Below are 20,398 nucleotides of genomic sequence, written 5' to 3' on the forward strand. Positions count from 1 at the left end.
ACAGACTAAAATTACTCAGAGAAACGCAGCCTCTTCCTGCCCCACTCCTACTCTTCCCCCGCCCCTCTCTTCCCCTTCCTCCCTCCCTCCCTCCTCTACTTCCTTGCCCACCTCACAGCCACCCATCCAGGCTGAATGATGCAATGTATCCCCTCTGGTTATCCAGGGTACAAAGCGGCGTTGTGTAGAGTCTGCGTTTCCTCTTCCCCCTATATCACTTCCAGTCTGACTGCAATGTGTTTCACATATCAAGACCCCTGGTTCCCCATATAAAACCACACCAACACAAGTCTGCATAAACATCTGCTCACGCTCAGCCAAACAAATCCCTGCCTCAGATCCACTAGAAAGAACACTCCCTTGTACTGTACATATAAACCTCTAACCATCCATCAGACTGGTATGGATCATTATTTTGGGTATAGATGAACTGGCTGCTCGTCATTGATACTATCTATATCCTCTTTGAGGGAGAGTGCATTGGCAGGCTACAATAGGAGATGCAGCATGGTCCTGAGGATAGACTTGGCCTGTGCTGTGGTATGGAGTACAGTCAGTCACACCCTCATTTCCCAAACGGGGGCTATTTGATCCGTCTGATGCATTCTCAGACACCGTCAGATCCAGAGACTGAGATCAGTTTCCTTCTGGGGGAAGTGACTCAGTGTAATGAGGCAGGGAGGGGCTCTCAGGAGAGTCCTAATGGCCCTCCGAATGCTCAGGCCTCTGCTAGGAGAACCCAGTTGTTGTGGCTATGGCAGGGAGGAGGGAGCAATGAGTCATCACCAGACTTGATTGCATCCCGTTTTGTTGTTGAACCCTTTATTTAGTTAGATCCAACGTATTCAGAATGTACTGGTGTTTTGTTTCATGAGGAGAGTGTGTGCCACACATCTGTCTGTCTCTTTCTTCATTCTCTCTCGTCTCTCTCTCTGCAGTCCTGGCCTTCCCTGCTTTTCTGCTGGGGATTGACCAGAAGCGGCTGAAGGAGAAGTTGACCAGCAGGAAGATGGACAGCAAGTGGGGCAGTTCTATGGAGTCCATCGATGTGACACTGAATGTGGAGCAGGCGTGTTACACACGGGACGCCCTGTCCAAGGCCCTGCACTCACGTGTTTTTGACTTCCTAGTAGAGGTATGAATGGACACTCCTTCTCCATGACCTGTTGACCTTTAGAATAATACCCGGTCCTCTCCCTTCATAAATGGCCAAATGTAACAAAGCATTTGTTTTCTGTTTCAGTCCATCAACAAAGCCATTGTGAAGGTTCATCAAGAGTTTAATATTGGCGTGTTGGATATCTATGGATTTGAAATATTCCAAGTAAGTTTTCTGTAGATTTTCCCTTTTATGTTTTGTGATTTACATATGGAAATCATAGCAGAAGGTGATACATGGTCACTACATCTCAGTAATCATAGTAAAGTTTGGGTAGTTAAACAGCTTAAAGACAGAGGATCAGACCGATTTTGTAAAGTGTCTGGATTATGTCCCATCTCTTGATTGGGACAGCATTCTTTAATGGACCTTTCTAATCTGATTAGCTGTTTGTTTGGGTTGCATTATTGGGGGTCTCACTGATGCCCCCCGAAAAGGACTGGCCTTGATTAAATAATGAAACGGGACAGCTTCAGTGTCGTAGCTGGGCTACAGTCTCAAACCATGATGTACCTGTCCTCTGATATCTAACATGAGCTAATGTAAAGCTGTAAGTTTAGATAGCATACAACTGTTATCTAAACAGTGGTTGGGTCCGTCCACAGTCCTTATGTTAATACACAGGCCTATTACTAAACAAAGCACAGAGAAAATAAACCTCCTGTGTTAGTGCTCAGACGACCTGAGATGGGATATATTGGGTTTCTTTAGATAAAACATTAGTCTCAGGTCCCAGGTCTATTGTGGTGTAAAGTATTGTGGAGATGTTTTCCTCCAGCCACACCAGGCTGACTGGTAGATATCCTCACCTCATAAACAGGGCCCATTCAGGAAGCCCAGAGGAGTTCCCAGCTCTCTGTGTCCGTACGGATGACTTCACTCTCACAGCCTCTCTGGTTTATCACTAACACACCATCTCTTTCTGTGTAGAAAAATGGCTTTGAGCAGTTCTGCATCAACTTTGTGAATGAGAAACTGCAGCAGATCTTCATTGAGCTCACGCTTAAAGCTGAGCAGGTAATGTTTTGGGCTTTTTCACTCATTGTTCTCACACCTTTTCACCAGCAGAAGCTACTTGTCTCATGTTTAAGTAGAGAATCATCGTCAGACCAATCACTCTCCTCCCCCCTCTCTCTCTAGGAGGAGTATGTACAAGAAGGCATCCGGTGGACTCCTATCGAATACTTTAACAACAAGATTGTCTGCGATCTCATTGAGAGCAAACTGGTAAGTAGAGTCCCCAGTGCCCACTATTAATTTAATGCATACCTTGAAGTCACATATAAATGGGATAACAGGAAACAGTTGTGAAACTACTTTAGATAGATCTGTAGTTTGTTATGCATGCCATCTTAATGCTCCAAATAAGAGCAAACACTCTGCCAATTGAGTCACAGTAGGGCCACTGAAGCCTCCCCACTCTTCCCATGACCGGCAGTCTAACATCCTCAAACGTGCCGACATGCCTCTTAATTTGATTTATCCGTCCCACTGAGAGGCTTAATCCATGAAATCCACAACAAGGGCGACCCTTAAACAAGCTGAGATCTGAGGCAGCCAAGCAGGGAGTCTGTGTCCAGTCTCTGACTCCTCTGTTTTAGACCAAGCCCAGTTGGCTACATCTGTGACTGGCAACTTTACCAGAGCTTCATTTACACTAGTGACAGAAACCTGTGTTCTCTGTTTGTGACTTTGCCACAACTAAAGAGCCAGAGACACTGCAACTACTGTCCCTAGTTAAGGCCACTGGCCACCGTGTCCATGGACACAGCGTGGAGCCAGATAGGGTAGCAGCTGTGTGTGTGTGTGTTGTGATGACATCATTCAGTGTGTGGATGTGTGATGTTCTGGGATGCAACGCGGTAGCTAATTGTAAATTGGCTCTGCTGTTATGCTTTGAGCTGGTGGAGTACACAACGAATACTGTAACCCATGTTTATCACTTTAGTCTATCCATGACATTGACATTACATGTATTTATGTGGAATTCAGAAAGAGTGTCTAGTGTGTGGAGAAAGTTGGCATTGTCAGTTATAATCAAGATGGTCATGGGGGATATGTTAATGTTTTAGATCTGATGTGTCGTGGCTGAGGTTATTCTCTGTGCTCATCTCTTTGGTTCTCTTCCCAGAACCCCCCTGGCATCATGAGCATCCTGGATGACGTGTGTGCCACCATGCACGCGGTGGGCGAGGGGGCAGACCAGACCATGCTGCAGAAGCTGAGGGTGGCCATCAACTCCCATGAACACTTCAACAGCTGGAACCAAGGTTTCATCATCCACCACTACGCTGGCAAGGTCTGCAACACTGCAGTACACCTCTCTTCTCCTCTCCTTATCCCTCTCTCCTCTCATCTCTCGTCTCTCTCCCTATCTTTCTCTCATTCTGTCTTTCACACTGTTGTGCTCTTTCTTCTTCTCATGTCATCTCTTTCTCTTTTTCCAGTCCTTTTCTCACTCTTTCTCCATTTCTCTCACCCTTTCATTCTCATGGTTTGTGCTGTGTGCTTCAGATGTGTTTGGGTCTCAGCCTGGTACACTCTGCATGCCACAAGTCCTAATGAACCATGTCATAATGGCTTGGAGGGGTTCTGGTCCTAAGTCATCATGGCTTAGAACATTCCTACAGTACCAGCCCAGACTATAGTGGCTATACCAATGATCTATACACACTCTATGTATATGAAGCTGTAGTTAGGAAGCAAGCTTAAAAATGCAACATTGGTGGTCTTGCAGAGAACCTGTCGTCAATCGTTTCTCTTTTGTCAATGAATTCTTTGTTGTTGCTCTAAACATTCTCTGTTAATTTTGATAGGGCACCTGGACTGAGCAGAGGGTACTAACTGCTATCTGAATGGGTTAACTGTGTGCTATGATCGTCACTAACCCTCTAACATCTCTCCTCCAGGTGTCCTACGACGCAGAGGGCTTCTGTGAGAGGAACCGTGACGTCCTCTTCAGTGACCTCATCGAGTTGATGCAAAGCAGCGAAATGTAAGTCACTCATCACTTATGCAAGCATTAGAGAGCATATGCAGCTAGCTGTTCTTTCTGAGACCGGTTCCTGGGCCTCCTTTGAGCCGCCAGTGGCCATCTGTGCAAACAGCCTCCACAGCCTCTAAAGCCCTTTTGTGTGTAGCCTGCAGGGGGCCCTGCACGGTGGGCCATGCCAAGACCCCAAAACCCCATTCAGATACGTGATCTCAGAACCCCCCCCCCCCACACACACACACACACACACACTTATAGACACACAGACACAAATGTGTGGAGGGAAAGGAGCCTCATTCCTTAGCGCAGCAGGTCTGCTCAGAGAAGAAAGAAAATATCATTATAGTCAGCTGGACATTGTTAGTGTGCTGCTGGTCCATCTGCACACACAAAGCCCACTGATCCTCCCTTATGTCCACATGGCCTTGATTAAAAAGTTTAAGACCAGACAAATACTCATGCAGGGAAAGATGGTAGCCCTCATGTGTAAACGTTTGCACATTCTGTGTCCTGACAGTCCCTGTATTTGTTTTTACTTGACTAGTATGTTTGTCAACAACAAATAAATAATTCCTTAAGCAGTAGATTTCTTGAACTTGAACCTTGTTGTTATTTACAACAGGTTTATTTGAGGACTGCAAAATGAGCACTTTGAGCACTTCAAGTGATAAACAGAAATGTTGAGATCAGAAATGTTCTTGAGGTTCTGGAATGCTGGCAACTATGTGCTACATTCTGACCAGCACACATCCATCATGGGTTTAGAGACCATGTTGTGAGTGAGGACATTCTGAGTGTAGCATGATTAAAAGGAATGAGTATAAATAAAATACCATATTTGCTGGTATAACTTTCCAGTCACAGTGCAATAAAAATTCACATTTTTGAGGAAGTAAAAGTCACAGTTTGGCAGGAGAGCAGCTAAAAACCACAGTTATTCAAACTTCAGCTCAGTTCCCTGAAGCTAAACAACAATGTGAGCTGAGTCACTGGCAGCCAGCTCAGAGATTCCACAGACCTGAGTTTGCTGCTTCTAAGAAAACTAAAGTGGAGAACAGTCTTAGCCTGGTCTTCTATATACGTTGCCAATGTTGTCTATCAGTCCTTATTACACCCTGGTTCTCCTCTACAGAGCTTTCATCAGGGCCCTGTTTCCAGATAACCTCAACGCCGAAAAGAAAGGCAGGCCAACGACAGCGGGCAGTAAAATCAAGGTGTGTTGAGCAGCTGTGAGACGTGTGTTTGTACGCCGTACATCAGTGACATGGGTGTATCTATGGGCCACGCGCCTACCTGACCTTATCACTCTCTGTCAGGTGCAAATCCAGAGCTTGCGGATGAAAAGCTCATTCACTCCAGTGTTGTTTTAGTGTCGTCGCTGTGTTCTAGCGATGACAGCTTTAATCAGGGTTCAGGTTCTCTCTCTGACACCCATCAGTATCTTTCAAGCACAAAGACACCACCTTGTAATCAGTCTCGTCAGTGCTGTGTCCCTGAACACTACAGCTTGGAGTACAAACAGTGATTCAACAACAACATGTAGATACAGTTGGCATGTTTTAAACACAAACTATTCTTCATCCTCTCCCTCCTCCTCTTCTTCCTCCTCCTTCTCCGTTCAGAAACAAGCGAATGACCTGGTCCAGACGCTGATGAAGTGCACCCCTCACTACATCCGCTGCATCAAACCCAACGAGACCAAGAAGCCCAAGGACTGGGAGGAGAGCCGGTGAGTGTTTGAACACTGAAATGTCAGGGAACAGCAAAATACATAGTCTTTGAAATGTGTATCAAACTAAACCGTTTTTTATTACATCATTTACAGTCCGTTCTGGAGATTGCCAATTGATATTGAGCAGGATATCCCATTACTCAACTCAATGTTGTTAGGTCTGCTTGGTGAATCACTCACTGGTATTGTATTTCCCTGTTCTGGCCTCTTTAAGACTGCGTGATGGAGGAAGTCTCTGAGACACTCTTACACTAACTCCCTCTGTTTTTCCTTCCCGCTCTTTCTTCCCTGGCTGGGTACGAGATGTACTGATGCAGGGTGCTGTGTTGTTTGGGCCTAATGGCCTTCCTTTTGTGAGCAGCAGTGAGCTGGGCTCAGGCTCAGGCTGGACTGCCTAATTAGCAGCGGAACTGCTGTTTTCACAGGAAGCCTGGGTGCATAAAGAGATTCTTTAGTTCCTTACAGTATCCTTAGTGTTGGAAAATATAAATTATTTTATAGCCCCACCATGAGGTTCATTATAAAATATAATTGATCTATTTAGATTTACCTTAGAAATGGAGGTAGATGCTGACAGATGAACGTCTTCACTGCTATATCTTTGTGGTGAAGGGTTGGTTGAGGCATCTGACCAACCTTCTTCATACATCCCAGCCAGACTGACCCTGTATTCCCCTTTCTCTCTTCTTTCTTCAGGGTAAAGCACCAAGTGGAGTACCTGGGCCTGAAGGAGAACATCAGGGTGAGGCGTGCTGGCTATGCCTACCGCAGACTCTTCAGGAAGTTCCTCAACAGGTAAGGCCCTTCCTTCTGGGGGAGAGTGGCATAAAGGAATGAATTCTACACTTTCAGTGGAAATCAAATCAAATTGTATTGGTCACATACACGTGTTTAGCAGATGTTATTGTGGGTGTAGCGAAATGCTTGTGCTTCTAGTTCTGACAGTGCAGCAATATCTAACAAGTAATATCTAACAATTTCACAACATATACCCAATACACACAAATCTAAGTAAAGGAATGGAATTAAGAATATATATATGTATGAGTCACTTTCGTGTGACACGATCTGCCCTGCCCTCCCAGAATGACAGCGGTTGGTTTTGTACGCTCCTATCCCAGTCGGCAGTACAGGGTAAGGCGGTCTCTCTCTCATCTCTCTCAGGAAAAGGACACAGGGTCGGCATTTGCAGGCAATCAGGAAGTGCTCACTTTGCTAATGTTCGTGTTGGCAGGCTCGAAGGAACAGGCTGCGTGCTGAGCCTCCTGATGAGAACCACTGCTATAGAACACAGGGAGAGCTCAGGGCTTCTGTTGTAGGCTTTACTGTTTCATACACATACTATATAAGAGTCATTGTGAAAAAGCACGGCTGAGTTTAGAGTTTGGTTATTGTATTAGACTTGTGGTGAATGTATTTTTATAATGGCCCCAGACCTCTTTCTTCACCCTTGCATCATATAGGACAGAGATAGCAAGAGTATACCGCTCCTTTACACCTGGCATAGGCCTTACATTGCTCACTCACTTAATCCCGCGCAAATGCTGCAACAACATGTCCAAAATTCTAAATGAGGGTTTGGTTGTGGATTTTTCTCTCAATCTCCCTCTCTCCTCTTTGTCTTCATCTAATTATCTCTCTCTCCCCCTCATTATGTTCCTCAGGTATGCCATCCTGACTAAGGAGTCGTGGCCTACATGGCGTGGAGATGAGAAGCAGGGTGTTCTTCATCTCCTACGTGCAGTCAACATGGACCAGGACCAGTTCCAGCTTGGACACACAAAGGTCTTCATCAAAGCACCTGAGTCGGTAAGACCACCCCTCTCTGACCTGCCTACATACATTTAGACCACCCCTCTCTGACCTGCCTACATACATTTAGACCACCCCTCTCTGACCTGCCTACATACATTTAGACCACCCCTCTCTGACCTGCCTACATACATTTAGACCACCCCTCTCTGACCTGCCTACATACATTTAGACCACCCCTCTCTGACCTGCCTACATACATTTAGACCACCCCTCTCTGACCTGCCTACATACATTTAGACCACCCCTCTCTGACCTGCCTACATACATTTAGACCACCCCTCTCTGACCTGCCTACATACATTTAGACCACCCCTCTCTGACCTGCCTACATGCATTTAGACCACCCCTCTCTGACCTGCCTACATACATTTAGACCACCCCTCTCTGACCTGCCTACATACATTTAGACCACCCCTCTCTGACCTGCCTACATACATTTAGACCACCCCTCTCTGACCTGCCTACATACATTTAGACCACCCCTCTCTGACCTGCCTACATACATTTAGACCACCCCTCTCTGCCCTGCCTACATACATTTAGACCACACCTCTCTGTACCACCAACCTGCCTTCATCCAATGAAAATGCCACCTACCTAACGTTCTTCTAACAGGTTAGAACAGGCGTATAATTAGATCTCTCATAGGCTACAGGCTGCCATGGTGTTGTTGACATGTGCGTTGGCATGCAATAATTCTGTTGTCAGGGAGAGAAATCCAAGACTCAAGAGTTTTTAGACTGAACACCATAAAAGGTTGTAGTATTCAGGAACATGTCAGTATATCTGTGATTGGGGAGCAGGAAGGAGGGGGTTAGACCCAGCTCTGGTGCCCACGTCAGAGCTGTTGAGTCAACACTACACTGGAACTCCTACACCAGTGCGAGTCTGTGGACAAGGAGGTGGTGGGACATTGGAGGGTGTTTTTTCCACCGTAACTGCACTTTTCCCCACTGCTCCAATGAAAGCCGTGCTTGTGGCTAGCCCGTGAGATCACTTATTGACATCTGTACACACATACATGAAGATACATTACATAGTCCTGAATCAGGCCTTGTGTGATTCCAGCAGCAGACTGCCAAGTTCCCCTTCCCCCACATTGCCCTCCTGAGCCCATGCGACTGAGGTGTGATTATGAAACACAAATATCACACAGGGGCGGACCCTGCGATTACCCAGCTGCCAGGCTTCTCAAAACAAACCTCCCTCTGATAAGACGCTGACACAAAGTCATTAGTTCATGGCTAAAGCATTTTTTTTCTCTTCATGCTATTAGATGACATAGTTTGAGTCCATGCCAAGAGTAGAATCACTCTCTCTTCAGAGTAGACTGTCTCACAAGGTGCTAATGGTTAGCCCTGTGAGACACTGTCAGAGGTGTGACACTGTCAGGTGCTGCTCAGAGTTAAAGGTCTGGATGGCTTAAACACACTCCCAGCCAAAACACTGGCTCCACAGTCTCTTTAACAGTCATCTCCTTCCTTTCATAGTTATTCTTATCCTCACATTGTTTTTTTCCCCCATTTAATTTTTTTCTTTTTAATTGTACCCCCTTTTCTCCCCAATTTCGTGGTATCCAATTGTTAGTAATTACTATCTTGTCTCATCGCTACAACTCCCGTACGGGCTCGGGAGAGACGAAGGTCGAAAGCCATGCGTCCTCCGAAACACAACCCAACCAAGCCGCACTGCTTCTTAACACAGCGCGCCTCCAACCCGGAAGCCAGCTGCACCAATGTGTTGGAGGAAACACCGTGCACCTGGCTACCTTGGTTAGCGCGCACTGCACCTGGCCCGCCACAGGAGTCACAGATGCGCGATGACACAAGGATATCCCTACCGGCAAACCCTCCCTAACCCGGACGACGCTAGACCAATTGTGCGTCGCCCCACGGACCTCCCGGTCGCGGCCGGCTGCGACAGAGCCTGGGCGCGAACCCAGAGTCTCTGGTGGCACAGCTAGCGCTGCGATGCAGTGCCTTAGACCACTGCGCCACCCGGGAGGCCCCCCCATTTTATTTTAACATGTATAAAACATTAATTTCGTTAAATCAATCATACTTTTTGTTCTATTATGAACTTACTTATGAACTACTCATACTTGTTTAAAAAAAAAAATATTCTTAAACTTAACACTTTTGATCGATATTGTTATTTACTACATTGTTGATGAGCGTTGAGGAGTGTGTGCATGTCACCAATAAACTTGGATTTGATTTGACATTCAGATCTAGTTTGAATGTGTTTAGTAACTAAAGGGTAATTTGATGTAAAGTGATAGGACATGACCGAGCCTGTGTGGCCTGTTGCAGGGGTGTGGCAGTGCCAGGGCTGCATTGGGCACGTGTGAGTGGGCATGATGTTTAGTCTGGGACAGGGGTGGGGAGATTTGATGCTGGGTGTCTGGGGGGCCATCAGGAAATGAGAGGGAGATAGCTGAGCCAGGGTGGGCTTAGGACTTGATGGCAGACCCACCCATAGTACTGTTACTATCTGGGCGCATGGGTCTGGACATTGGAGAAAATAGCGTATTAGGCAAGGCTCGTTTCAGGTTCCAAACAGTCCACCTTTCGCTTTGGAGAGAACATTATAGTGTTATGCTATTATATACTCATAGGAATCTGAAAAAAACCTGACAACTTGGAATTGTGTTTGTATATTCAGATTTCTTCAGGCATTAACAATATGTCTGTACAGTCATCCCTGTCATTGTATTTGGGTGTGTCTACACTGAGGTATGCCCAGTATGTTTTGCTGTCACAGGTTGTTCAGGTATAAATGTTTTCATATCTGTGCCTCTCTCTACAGCTCTTCCTGTTGGAGGAGACAAGGGAACGTAAGTTTGACAGCCATGCCAGGGCCATCCAGAAAGCCTGGCGCAAGTATGTGGCCCGCAAGAAGTACGTTCAGATGAGGGAGGAAGGTGAGTGACAATCATGTTTTGAAAAAAACTAAATAGCCTAATCATCATGACTAATATTACAACTTAGATGTCAAATAGTATCAAGGTTCTGGTCTAATGCTTCTGAAAATGAACTGAATTGAGACTGTATGTATGCATTCTTGTCTGACTGCCTGTCCCTGTGTGTCCGTCCCCAGCCTCTGACCTGCTGGTGAACAGGAAGGATCGGAGGAGACACAGCCTCAACAGGAACTTTGTAGGGGACTACCTGGGTATGGACGACAGGCCTGAGCTACGACAGTTCCTGGCCAAGAGGGAAAAGATTGACTTCGCTGACAAAGTCACAAAATACGACCGTCGCTTCAAAGTGGGTGTCTTGAGCAGCAGAATTCTCTGCTTGTTTCTGATATTGTTAGTCCAATGACCATTTGTCTCCTCTCTGTCCATATGTGTTTCCAGGGCATTAAGAGAGACTTGATCCTGACCCCGAAGTGTATGTACCTGATTGGGAGAGAAAAGGTGAAGCAGGGCCCTGAGAAAGGTCAGGTGACCGAGGTACTGAAGAGGCGGATTGATGTGGAGAAGATCCTGGCTGTGTCTCTCAGGTAAGACCCAGATATTATGACCCAGGTCCTAGGCGCCAGGAGAGGCTGGCAGGGTCTGCCTAGTCCCATACTGACTGTTTAGTGTTTATTCCCCTTAGGCAGTAAGAACACACAGGACCAGCAGACTCAAGGCCTCGCAAAGTCAGCTAGTTAAAGTGCAACACTTTTCACCAGCTGTCACAAATAGATGCACAATGTACTGTACATAGAGACTATTGGTCTTGTCAGTGATGTCATCCAAACGCTTGTACATTCATGGTATCAGGCTTTCTGTATTTTCAAGTACAAAAGATACTACTCACTGGGTCTCAATAAGAAACTTGATAAACAGCTCAGGAATCAGCCCCCCATTACACATGAGATTGTTCTGTCAGCTCACAGAAACCCACCATGTTAAGCTACAGCTATCTGCAGAAATGTAAAAGCTACAAAGTCTGGATGTACGATCACTCAAGTCCCCATGTTCCTTTAAATGTCACACATGGGGTATTGCAAACATGGAAGAGATTCAAACCTCTTGTATATGTCTGCTCCTGTGTGTGTGGGTGTGTAAAGGCTATTTGAATACACATTCTCAACACAACTACATAGTACGCTTCAGAGTAATTATTTTATTCTGCCTTTATTTTACCAGGCAGGTCAATTAAGAAGAAATTCTTATTTACAATGACGGCCATTTTGTTTTGTTGAAGTCACCAGTAAAGACAAATAATACTGACAGCATCAGCCCAGAGGTCAGGTCAGGTCAATTATTACGACCCACATTACTCTGTGACCCACTAAGCTTTACATTTGCATGGTTATATGCAAATGTCAAGCTTTGTGGGTCATGAAGTAATGTGGGTTGTAATAATTGACCTGACCTGACCTCTGGGCTGATGCTGTCAGTATTATTTGTCTTTACTGGTGACTTCAACAAAACAAATGGCTGTCATCGTAAATAAGAATTTGTTCTTAATTGACCTGCCTGGTAAAATAAAATAATTAATCTGGAGCGTTTGGCGTTTACATGCAGATGTACTATGTTTTGTGACAATAGAATCGAATGTCGAATTCACAATCGCTCTCCTCCAACATATCAGTTTAAACTTCAAATCAAACTTTATTAATATCTGTCACATTACAGTGCATGTCACAAAGTTGCTCCCCAGTCCCAACTGATTGGTCTGTCCCTGTCCCTCAGCACGATGCAGGACGACCTGCTGATTCTGCATGAGCAGGAGTATGACAGCCTGCTGGAGTGCACCTTTAAGACCGAGTTCATCAGCCTGCTGGCCCGCAGGTTCGAGGAGAGGACCCAGAGGAAGCTGCCGCTCAAGTTTGGCACCACGTACGTGCTGTAAACACAAACATACCTTTAAACAGACAATGTGATATATGGGTGGAGTGGAAGTAGACAAAGCTTTGGTCAACATTATTTACAATACTCTGGGGTTGTTCTGGAAATACTGCTTTTGATTTGGTACTGAGATAACGGATGACATTTCTCTGGCAGTTTCCAGTGGATGGTTTGAGTCAGTGGTTGTAAGGGAGATCTCTCTGCTCTGTCTCTCAGACTGGAGCTGAAGCTGAAGAAGGAGAACTGGGGTTTCCTGAGTGGAGGCGGCTCCAGACAGGTGATGTTTGTCCAGGGCCAGGGGGACGTGGCTGTCACAAAGCCCTCCAGTAAGACGCTGCAGGTCAGCATTGGAGCCGGTCTGCCCAAGAACACACGTGAGTATTACAGGAGTAGTGTGTACCATCCCTCCACATCAGGATTCAATCGACATGGTGTTTTCCTAGTGTTGTCTGAAACATGCTGTTTACTGACTTAGAGTCCCCTTTGTAGGTCCCACCAAGAAGAGCTTCACTCAGAGTCGCTCCAGCGTGTCCAGAACCCATCAGAACACTCCCACACGGGCTGCCCCTGGGCCTCCAGGTAGAATAATCATTAGCTGATGTAGGCCCTCACCCCTGTACATAATAAAGCAGTTAGCAACACTTGATGACAACCATCTTCCTCTTTGTCACAGTTGCCCATCAGAATGGTGGTCCGAAAAACACCAACCACATGGCCAATCAGAGGAACACCTCACAGCATTCCAATCAGAGGCCTCCGTCAACAGGCAATGGGTCCCGCCCCTTCCTGCCCAACAACGTCATTCTGAAGGAGAGAGGCAGCAACCATCCTAAGCCCAACCAGCCAAACCTGGACTGTCTGAAGGTCCCTGACCAGGGGGCGGCAGGGTGAGTACTGGCACCAACAGCCCTGATTACCTCCCAATACAGAGCTCTAAGGACTGATAACTATAATGACTTACTATACAAATATGTTTGCTCTTACAAAAACATGTAAATACTGAGGATGAGTATGGTGTGTAACATGGTGTGTATGAGGGTGTGTTTGTGTCAGTATGGTGCAGTGTTGTTTCAGTGTACACACACACACACACACACACACACACACACACACACACACACACACACACACACACACACACACACACACACACACACACACACACACACACACACACACACACACACACACACACACACACACACACACACACACACACACACACACACACACACACACACACACAGAGTCCTGCTGTAACTTGGATGATGTATTCCTTTATAGTAACGGAGGCGCCTGGACAGCTTCGAATGGAGGAATGTGAGTCAGTGTTTGCGGTGTGTTGGGTGATGGTTCAGGCCTTAGCCAAGCCAGGCGCAGCTCACTGGCATGATGTGTATATCTCTCCCTGGCTCTCCTGTAGCTAGATGCTCTCCTTCTTGCTTGTACACATCTCTCTAACAGAAGGCAAAACCTATCATCTGATTGGATGAAACTACTGGAAAAAGTCAGAGCCCAGTAACATGCTGTCAATCATTCTGTTGTTGAAGAGTTATTTTGCTCCAGAATTATACCTTCAAAGGCATGATATGGATTCCTGATATGGAATCTATTGTCATATAATATCGCTAGATCCCACTGCTTGCAAATTACTGGGCTTGCTTTTTTCTCCCAAAATCGGGTCTGGTGTCAGTTAACATGGAAAACCTCCATTGGGTACGTCTCAATGGTTTTGAGATATCCTGAAAGCAAGATATTACTTTTTTATTGGTGATTCCTTTGGTGTGATAGTTCGCTTATTGGTTGACTTCGTGAAGGGGTTGTGTGTGTTTTTTTCATTTTTCATCTCTAGCCTTCTCAAGTTAATTGACTGTATTTACAAATAACTTTCCAGTGTTTTACACTCCATAATACCATGTGGTGATTTCCAATGAGACTTACCCCCACACCATGGGGTTACCAGTGTTTTATGCTAACGTGAGCTCTAGTGTTGTGTTTCCACAATAACTAGTCTTTAGTATGACACTAAAGACTTGTGGTGCGCATAATCAACCATCTTTGCATCTTTCAAAACTGTTGCTTTATGAGAAGGTGTTAAAGTTCACTGTTAGACATTGTTATGTACTGTAAGTACCAGCTGAAAAGTACCCAGGGCCTTGCCTCGGCTCCAAGTCAGAGCAGGTCCGCCGGAGCCATGGCCCAGTGAGACACGGGTACCGGCCCACGTAAATGGAAACAGAAAAGAGCCTTCTGGGTAAAACACTGGGGTAAATCCTAATTGGAAAGGCACCAATAGTGTTGTACATAGTTGTACTAAGACAAATCTATGGGATGGCTCGCCATCTTGTGGTGGAACTGTGCATATCAAATTCTATTTAGTCAGGTGTCTTTGAAAGAAACAGTGGAGTAAGCACAAACCAATCCAATAATAACTACCACACAAACTCACATGGTATGTTCTTTCATCCCAATATTGATAACTTCACATCCTTTGCTAAAGCCACACAATCACCAGCTTTCCTAATGACTGACTGTAGTGTTCTAGTCAGCCAGTAGAATAGTGTCACACTAATGAAGGAGGAGGCGACTTTTCTTTGATATCTAAGGCTCGCTCCTGTTGTCTTTCTCTTTATTCCTCAGTGTCCAAAGACAGTCGGTCAGTAGACCACCACCAGGAGGGGGGCGACCCAAACCTGCCCCCAAACCCAAGCCCCAGGTGCCCCAGTGCAAAGCCCTTTATGCCTATGATGCTCAGGACACAGATGAGCTCAGCTTCAATGCAGACGACGTCATCGACATCATCAAGGAAGGTAATACACAGGAGGCAGAAATCACATCATCGCACAAAGGGGAAATTATTGGATTTTGTTTGGTGGGGGGTGCATAAAACATTTGTACTTTAACGCTTTCACACTTTTAAAAAATGTAACACTTTGGACTTTAGTCCCATTGTAAGCAAAGTCTTCTTTCTTGATCAGATGCTTCTGGCTGGTGGACGGGGAGGCTACGGGCAAAGCAAGGCCTGTTCCCCAACAACTACGTCAGCAAGATCTAGGCGCTGCATGAATAACAGCTGACTGTCAATCACCAGGAGAGAAGTACACACCTCTACTGACTGAAGGGAGGAGATAGAGCTACCAAACAAAAGAGATTTTGTGAGAGAAGAGAGAAACCAACATTTTTTCTCACCACTCCTGTATTGTAGCCTTCTTCTGGATGTAACTTCCTGTTATTCTGGACAGACGAGTGTCAGGCTTGCAATGAAGTTCTATTTTTATGAGGATCTGAGGGCAATACTTTATTGTCCAGGGGCAAATCGCTACACAATCCCTGTGAGCACTGAACAAATATTTATTGTATTTATATAGCTTTCTACATTCTCCCTCCCTATCTTTTTCACTTCGCTATGGTTATAAGGTGATATTGTGGATGCATATAAATGATATGCATGATATGTGGAACCAGGTTGTAATTACATTTTTCATATTTCTCATTTTGGAAATGAAAGGGTTTTAAAATGAATTATGGGTTGTTTCCAAGAAGCCACTGTCTGTTTAAACAATTATCTGAAAGGGGATTTGTGCTGCTAAGCTGAATTTAGATGTATTGGCTATAAAAAATATGTTGACAAGACATTTACATAAAATGGACATTTTAATAGTTCATTGCACTGTGATTTTATAACTTCAGCAATGCATTTCACCAGAAAAACAATGATCAAATGGGTTTGATAACCAAGTGCTCAAAACATTGCCAATTGTTATTGGTCAGCTAAACAAATGCAATCACTTGTGGGAAAAGGAAATGCAGTTTAACTTTCAATAGGTAAGTCTTCAGGAATCCCCTGCTCTTATTTCCAAAACGCGAGTGATATCCTTAGAACTCTTGGGCCACAGTGTACTGTACTCTGTGGTTTATAAGCACTTTATCAGTAGCTACAGATTTTAACTTGGACAGACTGGTCACTTCTGCCACAGCTAGTAATTCTTGGATATTTTGAAAGGTTGCCAAACTAGAGATGGGCCTAGTTACTGGAGGATCATTTGTTTACATAAGAGCTACAATTCTAGGTATACTGTATGTACATCTTGACATTTAGGAATTATGTCAATACTGTGTTAAATTTCACTTAATTTAAATTGTATTTTTTACTCAATTCTGCTTTTATTACATTTTAGTGCACAGTATGGGTCATTAGACGAGTTTGTTCTTTCAGGTGACAGCAAAGAATTCCATTGACCTCTTTCTTGCTGGTTTCCACAGCTTTCGCATTCTCCATTTATGAAAATCATTAAGGGCTGGTTTCAATCCATATCACGGAAGTAGCTTGGAAGAGCCATGTTAAAAATATAATTTCCGATTGAAGCGTTTACCGTGAATGTAGTCTAATTGCGCTGCAGCAGATCTTCAGCACTATGGATTGAATAGAGCCCTAATATATATATATATATATTTTTTTACAGGCATAGTTGTGGTCCTGTATGGTGGAAAATACATTTGTGCATTATGGCAAATGAGTCTTAAAACATGTACTAATGTAGTTACTGTGCTTTTCATGTAATTAAAGACGTTAGTGATTTTTGCACGCTCAACCCGGCCTTTCTCATCCTGCCCTAGCTGGACAGGAAATACTACTTCCCCATAGCTTGGTCCTAGATGTTTGTAGCTTTACCAGTTGGTCAATAAGCGTTGGCGAGACTACATGTTAACTGCAACATCCCAGGGCAGCTTGATGAAAGGTGCAGCTGTTTGTTCAGGAACACAGGGCTGTAAAACCCTACAGTATAGTCAAACTTTACCATAATTACTTTATTTCATTTAGAGGTAAAGTTACATGTCTTAATGAAATGGCTGGCCCATAACGTTATTGTAGCACAACTATTAGTTGTGTATGAAATGCATTATACTCCTGTTCACATTTGGAGTGTTAATACTTTGACTACAGGTGGTGTTTCACACTTTGATACTCCATTAAGAATAAAATTTAAACTAGGCTGTGGCTTTGGATTTTAATGACTATTCAACATTGACTTACCAAATAATGGATACACAGCTATGTTTAAGCATACACTCAAAATGCATCTAGACAATATTTAAGATGGTTCAAAACTTTTATTTGTACAAATTTAAATATTTACATGTACTTAAAAGCAGCAGTCTAAAAAGGCTCTCACGATAGATTCTTAGACAAAAAACTAGTTAAAAAATAAAGTGCAGCAGATTAAGAATCAGTCCGTAATCACATGACATCAGGGTTTATGTTCTGGGAGCAGAGCAGCAGCCATGTCATTTACAACTGCAGACTTCAGCTGAGGGATGAGGCTGATCCTCATTAGCCTGCTGCTTGCATACTTATTCTTGACAGCCTGGAACACAAGTTAGTCAATGGTTATGGTTCTTTCCAAGATCTGGCATGTAATCATATTACCCAAATCCAATGGTTTAAGATTAAAATCACTAGAGCAAGGTCAAGCTATCAGACAACTTACCTGAAGCTTTGTTCGCCCTTCATTGACAGAGACAACATTTTTGGCAATGTGCTGCATGATTGGCTTGAGGTGGTTCTCATTATAGGTAGAGTAATGCTCCTGCGTTGGAGTCTGCACAAGAAGCATAACCAATAGTAAAAAAATTGACCATATGTTGCTAGCACCAAATCAGTTTGAATGTAATCTATGATAATCTGAGTGGACACATCCCATAAACATCCCAATAATTGCCAGGAGCAGCTTACCCAGTTGAGCTCATCAAGCAGCAGCTGGGAGAGGCACAAGGCTGCAGCAGCAATCTCAGAAGGATGGTAGTGCACCATGTCATAGTCAAGGAGGGTCAGTTCCATGAGGTATTTGGCTAGTGTGTGCTTCTCAACATCAGCCTGAAAACACAACCACTGGTTAAGTCACTGCATGCAAGTAATAATGTAACCTTCTGGTAACCCGTCGGTTGTTGATTGCTTTTCCACCTCTAACAATTAAATAATTGCAGTTCATGTTGATAGGCAACTTTAAAAAACTACACCAGTAAAGGAAAAACTAGTAAAACATGCATGTCATTGAATAACCTACATTGCCAGCCTTCGAGGCTCTCCTGAGGAAGTGTAGGGGTAGAGGCCGTCCAAGCTCAAAGTTCAGACTCTGCAGAATCAGCTGTTCCATCTCCCGAATATGGGCCTTGGTGAATGCATTGTCTGTGATGTAAACGAAATCGCCAATCTCCGGGGAATACATCTCTTCATACTTGGATGCCAACAACATGGCAGTCACGCCAACCAGCTGGAGCTTCTTGCGGCCAATAGTTTGCACCTTGATAGAGAGGGGTTATAAAAAAGTGAACAAAGGGATATACAATTCAAAAAACTTTTTTTTTTAACGAGGCTTACCTGAAGAAAGCGATCTAGGATGGCCACAGTCAAATAAAGAGTCTCCTGCAGTAGCTGGAACCTGGAATGCACCTGAATCAGCCAGTCAATCAGGAGAGCGCGCATGCGTCCATTGATCTCATAGCCATTCATGTACTTGGGCCGGACAGACTGCTGGGTCTGTTGAGAGAGGAAGACATCAAGATAGACAGTGAGACCAGTACAAAATATTTAACGAGTCAGCACCATGTTAGCCTAGAGAGAAAGCACAAGTTACCTCAAGGCGCTGCAAATATCCATAGATATCCTTTATATATTCAGAGCACAGTTGTGGCATGTCTGAATCCCCTTCGTCAATGTCTTCTACAGCAAGTAGAGCTACTGAGAACGCCTGACACAATTCCTCTTCTTTCATGGACACGTTAGCAGACTCTCCAGGCTGAGGAACTTGAGGCACTGGGGAACGTTGAGGCCGAACAGCTGCTGGCTGGTCTTTTTGGTTCATAGATTGTTTGGTTGAAGCCTTAGCAGCAACAGTCTTCTGTAGAGAGTATAGAGGCATGTTTGAGAACGATCTGGGTGAGTAACTAGTGAAATCACAGACAATGGACCAAATATTACCGTGCAAGACAACATACCTTGGACAGCACCGCTTTGCTGGCATTAGGAAAGTTGGACAGCTCTCCAAACACAGCCCTTCTTACTCCAGCTACGTTTGCTTTTCCCATTAGTGCTGGGTTGTCTGCGTTCCTTAACTGTTTAAGACGAAATGACCGTCAAACCAACCATGTGAACACAAATTATAACTAATACGTTTCGCATCTCTTGCTAGCTAACACAGCAAAGAAATTGCCTACTAACGTCGTCAGTTAATGACAAAACGTTCAATTTAACCATGCCACATTACACTAGGTAACTTACCTAGCTAGATGTTCAGGCAGGTTAAATAACTCAATTTTTAGGCATTGTAGTTGCTTACCTACTAGATAACTTGGCTAGCTAAACAAAAAATAGCAAGCTGAAAGCAGACAACTACGCAAGCCGTATTACTTTAACAAGCGCAAGTAACGTTAGCTGTGAGTAACATGCACACAAACAAATTAGCTAGTCCATATTGTAAAAACTCACCGCAGCACGAACTTCTAATGACGACATCTTCACACTTTGTTAAAAACACGGCAGTTAGACAGCCAGCTATAATGTGCAAAACGCCGCTTTGAGTTCTGTTATTTGCTCGCTATCTCCACAGACACAAGGCCCAAGTAAACAACTCTCAACGAACAATTCCACAGTCATTCAAATACCGCTCTGTTGATTCTAATTGGATACCGCTTCATAGAATGCACCTCTTTCATTGGTTGCCAAAGAGAAACCACGAATGACGTCGCACAATCAGAACGGATCTAATTTCTTTTCCTCTTTTTTTCCAACAACAAATCAATACAGAAAGTACACGGGGGAACACAAGTATACATAAATAAGATACAAAGGACAAT

The 20,398-nt window shown here is 44.4% G+C and overlaps 2 protein-coding genes across 3 annotated transcripts in view; one reads left to right on the forward strand and one right to left on the reverse strand.

The window, feature by feature from the left end:
• The window catches only part of LOC139576060 (unconventional myosin-Ie-like), a 53,695-nt gene extending 36,559 nt beyond the window's left edge, over positions 1-17,136 (forward strand). The window contains exons 10-29 of one of the 2 annotated variants that reach the window (XM_071401702.1): positions 939-1,135; positions 1,244-1,324; positions 2,090-2,176; positions 2,300-2,386; positions 3,291-3,458; positions 4,069-4,154; positions 5,284-5,365; positions 5,774-5,880; positions 6,580-6,678; positions 7,548-7,692; positions 10,507-10,621; positions 10,798-10,967; positions 11,060-11,205; positions 12,389-12,535; positions 12,761-12,918; positions 13,034-13,123; positions 13,218-13,431; positions 13,829-13,864; positions 15,185-15,354; positions 15,523-17,136. In XM_071401702.1, coding sequence (XP_071257803.1) covers positions 939-1,135; positions 1,244-1,324; positions 2,090-2,176; positions 2,300-2,386; positions 3,291-3,458; positions 4,069-4,154; positions 5,284-5,365; positions 5,774-5,880; positions 6,580-6,678; positions 7,548-7,692; positions 10,507-10,621; positions 10,798-10,967; positions 11,060-11,205; positions 12,389-12,535; positions 12,761-12,918; positions 13,034-13,123; positions 13,218-13,431; positions 13,829-13,864; positions 15,185-15,354; positions 15,523-15,599 — 2,462 coding nt within the window. In that variant the 3' untranslated portion in view covers positions 15,600-17,136. The remainder of the gene's footprint in view (positions 1-938; positions 1,136-1,243; positions 1,325-2,089; positions 2,177-2,299; positions 2,387-3,290; positions 3,459-4,068; positions 4,155-5,283; positions 5,366-5,773; positions 5,881-6,579; positions 6,679-7,547; positions 7,693-10,506; positions 10,622-10,797; positions 10,968-11,059; positions 11,206-12,388; positions 12,536-12,760; positions 12,919-13,033; positions 13,124-13,217; positions 13,432-13,828; positions 13,865-15,184; positions 15,355-15,522) is intronic. The other variant, XM_071401703.1, reaches the window with a different exon arrangement.
• Positions 17,137-17,636: 500 nt separating this feature from the next.
• Positions 17,637-20,207, reverse strand: ccnb2 (cyclin B2). Its single transcript, XM_071401709.1, has 8 exons — positions 20,031-20,207; positions 19,541-19,657; positions 19,180-19,443; positions 18,924-19,082; positions 18,610-18,846; positions 18,279-18,419; positions 18,034-18,144; positions 17,637-17,910 (listed from the first exon to the last, which is right to left on the reverse strand). The coding sequence occupies exons 1-8, from the start codon at positions 20,055-20,057 to the stop codon at positions 17,794-17,796; spliced, it is 1,173 nt and encodes a 390-aa protein (XP_071257810.1). The 5' UTR covers positions 20,058-20,207; the 3' UTR covers positions 17,637-17,793.
• Between the last annotated feature and the right edge of the window lie 191 nt (positions 20,208-20,398).

The sequence above is a fragment of the Salvelinus alpinus genome, chromosome 5 (genome assembly GCF_045679555.1).
Source record: "Salvelinus alpinus chromosome 5, SLU_Salpinus.1, whole genome shotgun sequence".
Classification (NCBI taxonomy): Eukaryota; Metazoa; Chordata; class Actinopteri; order Salmoniformes; family Salmonidae; genus Salvelinus; species Salvelinus alpinus.